This window comes from Argentina silus (assembly GCF_951799395.1).
Source record: "Argentina silus genome assembly, chromosome: 12".
NCBI classification, from domain to species: domain Eukaryota; kingdom Metazoa; phylum Chordata; class Actinopteri; order Argentiniformes; family Argentinidae; genus Argentina; species Argentina silus.
Window position 1 is genome coordinate 12,117,094 of NC_139666.1, and position 14,106 is coordinate 12,131,199.

A 14,106-nucleotide genomic window follows, 5' to 3' on the forward strand; every position below is an offset into this window, starting at 1 on the left:
AGCATTAAAAATCCTGTGCCTTTGACGTCAGATTTATTCACTTAATTAAACACATAAATCTTGCATAACCCTCTTTGCCAAGAGGAACCTTTTGGAATGTGCCATCGTCATAAACACGTATTCCTTTTGACTTGGTTATGAGTTTTGTTTACTTTACAACTTGGGAATCAGGATATGGTCATTTGTCTGACCGGCGTGCACTCCACATGATAAGAGCAACACCAATCATAGGTGATGGGTCTCTCCCATCACAGAAGCCTGAACTGGCCAGCCATGCAGCCTGACATTTCACTGATTACTATATTATTCTGCTATGATGCTTTTTTAATTACTGCTGCGGTTATCACTGCAGCCTTGAAGTGGGCATGTCAGTCGTAGCTTGCGCTGGACTGGGGGATAATTTGTCATCCTTTTGGTGGTGTTTTTCATCCAGAAACAACCCACACAGTATTCTGCCTCCCTCCCTCCCCTGAACTATGCCTAGCGGGGGAGAGAAGCACCAAAACCCAATTAAGGAGGGCTCCTACAGCACTGCCTTCCATTCACAATCAGCATATTACTTCCACAGCACATCCGCAATATTAATCCTCACATTGTTTTTCCTTTTTTTTTTTTTTTTTTACAAAGTTTCACAGAGAGAAAGAGGCCTCCGGAGAGTTCCTCTCAGTTGGAGCCTCTAACTAGTCAGCTGAGGCTCTGCACAGGAACTGCAGGTGCACCGGTGGCGTAGAGGAAAGGCGGAGCTGTGATAATTCGGCGGAAGGCTTGACGTCAGCAGCGGAGGGAGATGGGAATATTTACGTGAGGGAGAGAGAGCTGCATTAACTATGCAGAGCCATGCATGAAACCCCTGAGGGGACAACGTCAGAGGTTTAAAAAGACAAGATAGATTAGATTTTTTTTTACTCTATAAATTGCAAATCCTCATTTGTCATGAAGTGGTGTTATTTAAACCAAGGATAATTTGATGAGTAATCAAGACATATTTTGGAGAAGATGAGGAGGAGAAGTGGTTACATGTTATATGGGTGCATATGGATGCATACAAAACAAAGATATTGGCCATGGCTTTTATTTTATATTTATCGTTTCACCTTGTGAAAGTGTCACCATGCAAGATTAGTATGTAAGAGTGTGTGCGTAAGTGTTCTAACTGCCATCTCTACTCTCTGAGAACAATTACCCATGACCTTGCCTACTCACTGAATCCCAGATAGGGACAATTCTACTACTATTCTACGACTATTTTTTGGAGGATTTATGCCCAGGAGTTACCTGCTCTCCTTGTCAGCACTGCACTTTGGAGACAGCAGCTCGAACGACTTGGTGAATTTCACCACCTGTGGGATGTAAAAGGAAAACAACGCTTAGATGGAGTCACTATTCATCAAGTATAGAGATCAATCTATTAAATCAGACTGTAACTTCGCTCACCCTCAAGGAGAGGGAGAGAGAGAGAGAGAGAGAGAGAAGGGGGTGAGATAGAAAGAGAAAGAGAGTAAGAGAGAGAGAAAAAGAGAGAGCATACCGGTGACTCAATGTCCTCCAGCAGCTGGACGGAGCAGCGCTCACACTTCAGAAGCGTCTGGGCGCGGTGCATGATCTTCCTCACTATCTTCTCCAGGTCTGTCTGTTCCTCAAACAGGTCATTGACAACCTCCAGGAGCGACTGCACACACACCGCCAAGAAACAAAGACATTAGTGTCAACATAACTCACTGCCTGTCTGGACAAACTAGCCACTGCAAGACACACTAAATAATCCACCTTTCAGCAAGTAACACTCAAGGCTCTTTAAATGGAGTTGTTTCACTTCATAGAGCTATTAGCAGAATCATCATTATTCCAAATACATAAAGGGACAATATATACCAGGGTAATATAACAGGAAACCATTCCCCAATAAAAGTAGATTAGGCACTTCATCTAAAGTGATGTCAATCCAATAAAACACAACAGAGAACATAAAGCAGTAAGTAATGGAGAATCTCTCTCTCTCCCTCCCTCCCCTCTCATCATCTCTCCTCTTCTCCATCTCTCTTCTTCTCCCTGATCTCTGTTCTCATTATGTTCTCCCTCATCACAGATCAATGTGTGACATGCATTAGAGCCTCTCTAGACGCCTCTTGTGAGATTTACACCCCAGACCTCCACTGGATCCCCCATCCCCCATCCCTCATCCCCCATCCCCCATCCCCCATCCCCCCTCCTGAGGAGAGGAGAGGGCCAGTACAGAGCTGCATATCACACCACACCACACCACATCCACACCATACAGCTCCCTGATCCCTACTGCAGTGGCAGCAAGTGGGCTGCTGGGGATCGATACCCAGCCTCACTGTCAGCAACAGGGGGGGAGGAGAGCTGGAGAGAGGGAGGAAGGACTGATCTAAGGGGAGGTAGGGGAGTTGGGATACTGTCAAACTCCAAACCCCCAACCCCAGCCGTGGACGGCTCTTACCCTGCTCCTGTTGTACTCCTGCCTGGAGGCGGCGAAGAGCTGTGCATTGCTGATGGCGATCCCACAGAAGGGCAGGTACATCTGTAGCACCTGTGGACACACCAGACAGACAGTTGACAGACTCAACCCTGGCCTCACTGGGATCAACCCAGCAACAAAGGGTTCAGTGTTTCAAAGGCTGCACTCCAACTCCCAGACTCCTCAGTATTCAGTGAATAGATTCAGAGGAACAAAGTTACTGCTCAATCGTCCAAGGTCAGGAGAAGGTGTTGGATGTTTAGGTAAGAATAGTCAGTGTGAAAGTAGTGAGTGGTAGGCTATATTCTATTCAAAGTCTTTTCAGTCTAAACAATGAAGTGAGCTGTTTTGTTGTGGTCATAAATGTCACTATCTTCAAACATTCACAGAGAAACTGTTTTGTTTCAAAATGACATTTATTGTTACTGTGGCCAGTTGTACTCCTGGGACATGCAAAGACAACCTAGCTGTGTGCAGAGTAATAATCTCGTAGCACGCTGGGAGAAAGCGAGCCTTTGAGAAATGGACTGAATAAAGAATGGCCTTTCATCAGCATCATTTACTTGCCAAGACAAATAAATCAATTCAGTTGACATTTCCCCGTTTGACTGAATGGTTTGACCCACTACGCCTCAAGGTGATAACATGAATTCCATAAATGATTTCATATTCTATTCCTCGTTTTTCCCTTACTGTAAACAAATCGAGGTCCACTCTCTATACAATTCTTAATGACTAGGGTTAATTAGCGTGTTATGAAAATATAATCAACTATTTGCTGTCAGAAATCCTATTTCCTCTGGTGCTGTTGGCCCAATATGCACAACAATTCTCTAAGGCACATGAATACAAGAGTACATAGATGTAGAATGAGAGGGGGCTGTTGCTGGTATTTGTGTGGACTGCTGTGGTATCAGATCCCTCCATGACTTAGGAGAAGGATCAGGTCTATAGGTGTGTATATGACTCCAAGACCATGTGGTCTCATCTGAGACACCAGTGCCCTTTGACGAGGGATCAATCGCATTACGGCTCTGCTTTCCCTTACAGCCGAGGCCTATTGTTTACTTATCTAGCTTTTGCTTCTGGCTGCTGCTTCATCAACCAATGAGGTCCGTACAACTAGACTAACTCACTTAGGTTGGTCGTGCCATTAGCCTGACCGGGCCAGGAACCCTAGAACAATACATGTATGGGGAGTTACTCAGCTGTGACCAGTGATACTGTAGCACCTGCTCCAGCTGGACAAAGCTAATATTTCAATGACTGATAAGGTAAACAATGGGGCATAGACAGCATTATGGGAGGGAGAAACTATGACACTTCTCTGGCAGCTACAGATGTCATCCAGACAATCCTGCAAGGTATATTTGTGACTTTGTGTCCATTGTCCATGTGAAATGCAGGTTATGATGTATTCTACACATTTCCCATAGGTCAATACTTTGTACAACAACATGCATATCTACACCAATCACCTCTGTCTTCTTCATTGGTCACAACCTCAAAACATACTGCACATTCAGCTGTCCAGGGTGATTCAACAATCGGCGTGGTCATTGTACATAAGTCTTATATCTGTGTCGTTACACTATAACTGCTCTAGTAACAACATGTTATTGACATGTTGATAGATGGTCATTCAGCTGTTGTTGGTGAATGTAGGAGCTGTTGAAATATGGTGTTACCACCTACAGTAGACACTGCGCATCCTTTCACAAACATTATACAATATATTTTCGCAAATGGAAAAAGATGAGGCGAAGTAACTACAACATACATAAGCCTCTGTTTCTGCTGTCCGATAGCATTCTTTAATAATGATCTTCCAGATAAGGCTGCAGCCGTCAATAGACCCAGCAGGATCAGATTCATTAGCTAGCAGGACATCGGGGACCCAGCTATGGATCTCCCCGTATAAGGAACAGGCAAACTCAAGGAAAGCATTGGTCGCTCTAATTAGATTCTGTCAGGCAGGCCATTATACAAGGCTGCATTACAAATAAGAGCCTTTTGCCTAGAGACCAGAGAGCTGACCAGTAAAGAGTGGTTTAATAATGAAACTAACTGGCAGAGGCCTTAGGACCCAACACCAGACTGTGGCTTTAACCTCTGTTATTTCTTAATAAACCAATGGGACGTGACAGTGTTACGGTGTTAATGATCTCAATGGTTATTCGAGCTACAGTGCTCCAGTCAAGCTACTGCATCCAGTTTCATTAATCGACTAGCCAGGATTGTATGCATTCTATTCACACATGGTATGTTATGAGACCATTGTTGTTATGACAATACTCTTGCAGGGCTGCATCTACTTTTCCAGTACGCAGTCTCCCATTTCTCTCTGATGTCACACGGGTCCCTCTAACTTGCGTCAGCAGAGCATGTAGCACTTTTTCAGATGCATTTAACTGTGATTGCTCTTTACGGAGGTGACATCAAATATTTATGAAAGAGGAATCCACACCGAGACAAATTTCACAATGCAGCTGGCTCTTTGTTATTCAATTAGTCTATGAATAATTCCAGACACTTCACAGATCAGGTGAAAATTAATGATCCTGTTTCCTCTGGGCCATATGTTTGGCTCCTGTGAATGCCATCAGAGAGGGTTCCGTACCCTTTTATGGGCGTCTACTGACTGTGGTGCAACGGGAGCATGCCGTCTCTGTGGCCTACTTTCACAAAACACTCTATCAGCACTGAGTGGCTAATTCTTCACACAGGCCATTGCTCATTTGTTGAAACATGCTTTCTGATGCCACCACATGACAGTCAATACAAATGTGGGAATGTTTTACATTCTTTAACATATTTAATGGAGCCTTCAGCTAGCTATAACTAAATATTATAATATAATATATAATACAATTAGTAGTGAACTTATTTTACTCAAATCACAAGCAATGTTAAATACATGTACACACTGTACATACCAAAACAAAGAATGATTACAAAACTGTACTTTGCAATGAAGCAATGCAGTCTGAGGTCGCGTTGACTGTGGAACCGTGGGTGTTGCATCAGCCCAATAATGTCAAGATAGTTTTAAATCTTTTCACACATACAGTACAGTATATTGCTCCTCAGTGCTCTGGTTCTTTATGGAACTTAATTCCAGTAGACAAAAGAGAGCCGTTAAACTGTAGTGACTCCTTAGTGGTTTCTACATGTTCTACAAGCTGACGACTGAGAAACCTGTCCTTCTAGGGAAAAACAAACATCAGCTCTAAATGATAGGTGTATAATAACAGAAGAAAGCTTTATCTATGTGAGACCTTGTGGTGTAGCACTTACAGTACATTGTTTACATAAATACTATATAACTGTATAACTGTCAGTAGATGTAATGTCCAAGGCAACATTCAAAACACTGTTACTCATGTAAATGCAATGCAACATGCTTCTCACAATGTCAACACATTTGAAATGTCAATATGAACATTTTGAAGAGGCTTTACAGCCCTACAGTCAAACAGCTAACCTTGAAGACCACAGAGAAGCCTGAATCACTGACATTCCCCTCCTGGGAAAAAGGGAAAGTCAACAGATGAGAAAGAGGGCATTTGATGAAAGGTTACAGGCCTAACCCTCTATAATGATCGTCACTTCAAGCCCAAATTGGCTCTAATTACTCTGATTTCCTCCAAGGGTCTGCTCCCTGGGCAGCGAGCCACAGTACATCATTTCAACATCAGTTCAACATGAGTGCAGCCAATCAAAAGAACAGAGCATCATTTCCTGCTCTGTGTCACTGATGGCTGTCCGACGAGGCACAGTCGAGCGGCACCATTGGACGCTTTGACAGCTGTCAGGCAGCAAAACAAGTCTGTCTGTGTGGGGCTCACATGATTCTTGCTGTCATGTCTCAATGGCATTCCATTATGCCACCTTTAAGCCCAAATGTGAGCAATATCCGGGCAGGACTCATGCCACGGATACCAGACAGCCTCAATCATTTTAAGAGGTTTTTCATTTAGATTTCATTCAGCCAGGGTAGAGGACAGGGAAGGACGGGGCAAGGCCTCGTATGGTGTCAGTATCGGCATGGAGTCACATCAATGTACTTCCAAGGTGGTGTGTAGACGTAACAAGAAGGCTCCCACTCTAAAGTTGTTCACAATCATAAAGGGGTAGTGTTGTAGACAGAAGGAACCCATGGTGAAATATCAGCTGTATGGGTCAGTGATATAGGACATTGATATCTGTCTGACTGACGGTCTGACTTGATCTCAGTTAATACTGAATGAGATTCCATGCTAGCAATGTGAGAGCCATAGATTATATTTGTATGAGGATGTCAGAAAATAAATTGTATTGCAAATAGAAAAAGGCCAATCATTGATTGTACCCACTGGTGCTATTCCATCCAGAGAGACAAGACTGTGTCTCGATAACCTAGAGGATTGTATTTTGGTTTGTGTTTTCAAACCTCAATTTTGGAGCATCAGTCCATGGCACCACTGAGAAATCGGATTCTCTCTACTTTCTCTGCTTATTTACGCTGAGAAATTGTCCGAAAGTGGTTATTACAGTATTGCTTCAACTCAATTTGACAGGCAATGTGGCGGAGTGGGGACAGAAATTAGAGAGTGTGGAGAGAGATGCCTTTTGGCTGCTCAATCTATTCACAGGTGTTGAAACTGTATTTTCAGAAACATTTGGGCGATAAAGAGAATAAACTTGTAGACACTTGACACTCCTAAGTTGTGTTGAGTGAACTAGCAGTGAAAATGAACCTTAAAATCAGTGAGTTTAAAGACTTAACACTCTACTGGGATTTTTTTTCAGTGGCACTCCACTGTATCAGCATGAAATACTAAACAAAGACGATATAATAATGCAAGGACCAGAAACTGCATCTAGAGGTCAACTTATTTGCATATGAGAAACTGTGTATTCCTCAAATAAAGATAATGAGATTATAAATACAATTATGCATGAGTTAGACCATTATCCTAGCTCCCTAAAGGACTCTAATCCTGCAGGGAATCAACATAACACAATTTAGAGTGTGGCATTTAAGACCATAGACATATAATATGTTTAACTATTCCTTGATGGAGCAGTATTCTGTTACACAGATGGAAGTCTGTATCTAAAACCAAATATATCGTCGTCCACATAGTCGTGTGGATTTACAGTATTACCTAGCGAAAATAAATGTTCTGTTCTAAAAAGTACAATTCGTACGTTTCATTCTGGAAGGTCTTTTGATAAAAGCATTGCATCATCTGTGAGTAGGAAATTGCAGCATGCAGCTTATTCCCTTCCTCAGATGCTAACATTTCATTACTAATTCAGCTGTAGCCATCCCGTGCATTAGCGTGATGCTAATGCAATGTGAAACATGCTGAAAACACACTGAAAAAAAACTGTTAGTCATTTCCATCCATTATACACAGTGGATTTCTTTCATTATAAATCTGTAATAAAGGGCTTGCAGTCAAAGGTAAACATTCAAAACATCTAATATATATATATATACACATATATACATATATATAAATATATACACACACACTCACCGGCCACTTTATTAGGTACACCTGTTCAACTGCTCGTTAACGCAAATATCTAATCAGCCAATCACATGGCAGCAACTCAATGCATTTAGGCATGTAGACATGGTTAAGACAACCTGCTGAAGTTCAAACCGAGCATCAGAATGGGGAAGAAAGGTGATTTAAGCGACTTTGAACATAGCATGTTTGTTGGTGCCAGACGGGCTGGTCTGAGTATTTCAGGAACTGCTGATATACTGGGATTTTCACGCACAACCATCTCTAGGGTTTACAGAGAATGGTCCGAAAAAGAAAAAATATCCAGTGAGCAGCAGTTCTCTGGATGAAAATGCCTTGTTGATGCCAGAGGTCAGAGGAGAATGGCCAGACTGGTTTGAGATGATAGAAAGGCAACAGTAACTCAAATAACCACTTGTTACAACCAAGGTATGCAGAAGACCATCTCTGAACGCACAACACGTCGAACCTTGGAGCAGATGGGCTACAGCAGCAGAAGACCACACCGGGTGCCACTCCTGTCAGTTAAGAACAGGAAACTGAGGCTACAATTCACACGAGCTCACCAAAATTGGACAATAGAAGATTGGAAGAGCATTGCCTGGTCTGATGAGTCTTGATTTCTGCTGCGACATTCAGATGGTAGGGTCAGAATATTTTCCTGGTACCAATTTAGCATCGTTTAAACGCCACAGCCTACCTGAGTATTGTTGCTGACTATGTCCATCCCTTTATGACCACAGTGTACCCATCTTCTGATGGCTACTTCCAGCAGGATAACGCGCCATGTCACAAAGCTCACATCATCTGAAACTGGTTTCTTGAACATGACAATGAGTTCACTGTACTCCAATGGCCTCCACAGTCACCAGATCTCAATCCAATAGAGCACCTTTGGGATGTGCGGGAGATTCGCATCATGGATGTGCAGCCAACAAATCTGCAGAAACTGCGTGATGCTATCATGTCAATATATATATATATTTTCTTTTGAGAAATTCCTTCACATTTTCTCTCACAGTGATTTCTTTCCAGATCCACCAGGGTTAAAAACATGTATTGATGAAACAAGACAGCGTGAGCCTTGAAAATCTGCCCCTACATTGCATAACTTTCAGACACATCACAGGACTGCCTGGCTGTGGAAGGGTTTGAAGTGCGTAAGTATAGCAGTGCTCGTTATGCCTCTCTGAGACTGTGTAGTGAGCTAAATGAGTAACTGTGCCAAATAATAGCTCATTAGGCATCAGCAGATCCCCATCAGAAAGATCAATGCCAGCCCCCCGCCCACTGCTTTGGCTTATTATTTTCATTCACAGAGAGACGTTTGTGTCTTTGTCTTCGTCGCAAATGCCAGCTCGGCTTATCTGCTTACAGCTTGAGCCAATTCACAATGTCAAGACAAACCAGTAACACTCCCAACGCCTATGTGTGTCCACAAACAACTTGCTATCACCCCGGTGGTAATTCACTTTGGGATATACAGCATGTACCTCTGGACAACGTAGTGACAAATATTAGTGTAAATGAATATTAGTGTGATGATTTTTAATTTCATATAATTTCACTGTGAATGCCATCAGTAGTAGGGGGCAGTGTACCTCTGTACTGTAGCTATTTAATTTCCACATTCAATGAGCACAAGTGGCCAGCTGTCATTGATATTTGGATTACTTCAGTGTCACTAAATACTGCAAAACTGACTACGTTCTATTTATAAACACTTCCGTCAATTTGTCTTGTCATGCAAGTTAATGAAAGACTGTTTTGCTTCATTTTAATAAAAGCATGGCAGGCCAAGTCTCCTTTCTGTCAGATAAATCACCAGGAAACCAATTAGTTTTGCACACAGACATTAATTCTCAGGTAATTATAAAACACATGACCAATCACAGACTCCAGTGCTTTACAACGTGGAACGTCATGAGGATGACACCCCTGCAACCCTTGCCAAACAACAGCTATTGACCGCACTGAGAAAATGCGCCAATTTAACTCCAGTATGATGAGGGTGAAGGATTGAGCTGTTATTTTAATCCTAGCCATTTGCTTGAACTAGAAAACTTTTATCCCAGCCTGAAATGCATAGATCCGTATTTTAAAATCATAATAAAGGTCTACGTATATTCATTCCACTTCATTATATTTCAACAGCTGGACAACAGCTTGATTAAGAAAGTACAAAATGTGTGGCCTGGATGGCTTTGATGCATTTCTCAGTTCATATCAAGTGATTCACATATGAGCAATAGTCTATGGTCTCTATAAGTGGCCTTAATAACACGGTTCAGATATCACTTCTCTTTGGTTTGTACCTCATTGAACTAATTGGTTCTGGGATGCTATAAAAAGGATATGGGATGTTGCATAGAAAATGGAGGCGTACCATTTTAAACAGGAGCTAGACATCCAGTTCTAACATGTAATTGTATACTTCATGTGTGGACTCAGAATAAGTGGATATTTACTAAATTAGAATGTGTGACATAACGAGAAAGACAATCAACGACTACTTCAGCAAGCAACTGGCATTCTCTCATTAACAACCTCTGTTATGGCCGCTCACAACTGAGTATTGATAATGGAACTCATCATATCTCTATAGATTTGTTTACAAACTGCTGTTACCTTCTCATCATCCTCAGTGAAGAGAGCCCCTCCTGGGCTTTTGTTGATGGCCTGAGCGACTCCGATGATCTCCCCGTCACTGTTGTGAATGGGCATGCACAGGAGTGACTTGGTCTTGTACCCTGTCAGCTTGTCAATTTCCTCACTGAAACGACGGTCCTGCAATGAATGGAAGATGGATTAACATAAATGCACAATATGAATGCTAGTTTGAAAATTAATGTGATATTTTACATCTAACTTTAAAATATTGCTTTTACGGTCTTCATTAATAAATCTTTGAATGGCAAAAGCCTAACAAAAGTGTTTACTTCGTTACACAATCACATTTTTTAAACACAGATTGCAAGTCTGTGTATGAGTTGTGCATCTGTTGTTTGAAGACTGGGTTGTGCATCAGTTGATCAAGGCGACTAACTGCTCAGTCAATAACAACAACATGAGGTCCTTGGAGCTTGACAGTAGTCCACTCCACTGTCATCTCTGGTGCAACTAGCTTCATAGATTCAGTGGCACCACAAACACACACTTTGTTATTAAAATACCTTAATTTGGTCAAAATGAAATAATTTCTTTACAGCAGAGAATGTCTGCTGTGAGACCAATTTCTGTTGACTAATCAAACCATAATAAATGAAATAGCACTGCCTGTGGGGCAAACAGAGATTGTGCTTGCTTGCATATCAGTGGAGAACTAAGCACTAAGTGTGCTACAATATTATGCCAATGGGGAACACTGGAGAGGAGATGGGAAATCTGGTGTCGCTATTGAGGGACAAAATAGCTCTTTCATTCCATTGCTCTTGTCCTAAAATCATATGAAAGAAACTTGATTTACGAAATTATGCTTTTAAATTCTGAATATTATCTACTGTAGCCTACTTATAACCACTGTGACATTGATCATCATTTCCTCTTTTAACTTATAATATTATATTGCATATAATATATTTGTATATTGTAATTTAACTTATGTGGAGTTGGAATGTACTGTTGCAATAATATATAGGCTATACAATATCATAATTGAAATGGATGGATATTCATCTAGCACGAACAATCTTTTGAATCAAAGCTAGGGATATGCTAATTTATACGAATGAACTTCTGATCTTCTGATCTTCTGTTCCGTATTGGGATCATAAAACCTTTATTTGTGTGAGGGTGGTGTGTGTATGATTGTAACTGATTCAGGGGACTATGGTACTTTTATCAAATCAAAACAGTCTGACTGAATCTCCATCTCTCTCTCTCTGTGTGTCTCCCTCTCTCTCTCTCTCTCTCTCTCTCTCTCTCTCACACACACACACACACACACACACACACACACACACACACACACACACACACACACACACACACACCTGATAGGCATCGGGGATATTGACGGTCTCTCCATGCTCAGCAACATATCCAATGATCCCTTTCCCCCATGGAACCTGAACTTCATCCGAGTTACGTAGAGAGGGTAAAATTGTGATACCTGCATGAACATCAAAGAATTTTGATACCAATGTCTTCTTATTAGCTGTGCCCTCCACTAAGAATAAGGAACAGCGGTCTGCATCGACCATAATACATACAAAAACCAGGATTTTGTAGCTGAGGCTAGTTATATCCAAGTCGTTAGATATGTCTTTTACCAGTTCCAGGAAAAACTCTCTTTCGTTGTGTTCTTTAAGATAATATTTGAAATCAACAGCAGTGGATGGGTACTGGGGTATGTTCACTCGTGACTCCAGGAGCGCGCTCAGGATGTGGGCAGTGGTTGGAGGCAGAGAGCTGGCTTTCCTCAGCAGAGCTCTCCTTCTCATACTTGTCAGCGGCTCCTGAGCCCGGTAATTGACCTGCTCATCATATGTCCTGTTCGCATTGATAGCCTTGGACCTGGCGAACGTTTTCCGCAGTTCCTTCTGTGAGGCTCGCCTGTGCAGACCATCGCCTTTGCTCGCCCAACTGTCCTTACAGGCATTTGTCTTCTCCGGCTCTGCGGGGATACTTACTGGTGTTTTACTGGCCTGGTGATTCTTGAGCCATTTTTCCACCATACTATGCTTCCCTTTTCGGTTCAGGTAGTCCTCAAACAACTCGGGATGCTTGTCCAAAAAACTTTCTACGTCAGAGAAGACCATATTCGACACTGCCATGTCTGATCTTATGATTGTCCTCAGTAAACCAAATCCTTAGAATTGCACAGGGAAATGTCATTTATAATGTTTATCTGAGTATCACAAGTAAAGAAACCATTGTAACCACAACTTCCAACAATCCATTCCGAGCGAAACTCTGCTGGAGCTCTTCATCTTGAGTCGCGTAGGCTACGCAATTAGGATGGAGACATCGTGCGCAACGATGTATTTCCAAAATCAGAATTACACCTATTTCAAATCATATAAGCTAACTCAATTGGATGAATCAAGGATTGAATGCAATTAATGATACACTCACGCACTTCGGGTGTTCCTCATATTACAGGGTACACTGTCAGTGGCTCCGCGCATCACCACCAGCGTGCATCTCCTGCGCGCAAATGACGTTGGCTATGGCTAAGGTTGGATCCGCTCGACACCCGACTTCGTCATATGAACGCATTCACATAGGCATATCGAAACTGCACGGTAAGAGAAGGTTTGCAACTTTTAAAAACGTCTACCGTTTCGTGAGCTAAATTGATAGATATTAAATATCATTGGGAATAATATTAAATATCCCATATCTGCACAATTCAAGAGATCCATTAGTCAGCAATGATATGTTTATAAATCAATATTGCAAGCGTGAAATAATTGCCTGTCGAATTCATTTCCACCATATAAGGCACATCATAGTACAATCTTACTCGACTATATACAGCAGCCTCATACACCGTGTGATAATAGTGGCCTCTGGTGGGAATTGATGGTGCTGGAAAAGCGCTTCTCTTTTGTCTTACAATTTATTCAGGTAGACTAGTCCTCCATAGTCTCTCTCTCTCTCTCTCTCTCTCTCTCTCTCTCTCTCTCTCACACACACACACACACACACACACACACACACACACACACAGATTAATCTCAGGATCTCTAAGAGCATCAAATGGCTGTCTGGCTTTAGTTTAATCAACACATGCTTGTATAGTGCTAACAGACATGATCGTCAATGCACTTTTATTGAAGTCAAAGCAGCAGCAGCTCAATTGCCATAATGTTCTTCACCTACAAAAGTTACAGTATGTTGCGTAAATTATAGCTACGACATCTCCTCTAGAGGGAGCTGTACTCCAATATGATCTTAATGCTGTCTAAAAACATGGCCCTTCTACCATGTTTACTGGCTACTGTACCGCACTAGTACATCTGGCTAATATGAGCAACATTCCACATTCCCTCCTATAGGCCTACTCGCTTCCACGTAGTATAGTTTAAAATAATCAAGCAACTATACTTTTACACTAGGTTGGGAAATTAAATATTTTAAACATGATTTCTATTTCAATAA

At 41.8% G+C, this 14,106-nt stretch overlaps 1 protein-coding gene across 1 annotated transcript in view; it reads right to left on the bottom strand.

Annotated features, from left to right (window-relative positions):
- pde11a (phosphodiesterase 11a) overlaps nucleotides 1-12,776 on the bottom strand; it is a gene marked incomplete at its 5' end in the record, with an annotated part of 30,810 nt that extends 18,034 nt beyond the window's left edge. The window contains 5 exons of the mRNA XM_083681661.1: nucleotides 1,276-1,340; nucleotides 1,529-1,669; nucleotides 2,462-2,551; nucleotides 10,630-10,788; nucleotides 11,994-12,776. Of these exons, the coding sequence (XP_083537787.1) occupies nucleotides 1,276-1,340; nucleotides 1,529-1,669; nucleotides 2,462-2,551; nucleotides 10,630-10,788; nucleotides 11,994-12,776 (1,238 nt within the window). The remainder of the gene's footprint in view (nucleotides 1-1,275; nucleotides 1,341-1,528; nucleotides 1,670-2,461; nucleotides 2,552-10,629; nucleotides 10,789-11,993) is intronic.
- Between the last annotated feature and the right edge of the window lie 1,330 nt (nucleotides 12,777-14,106).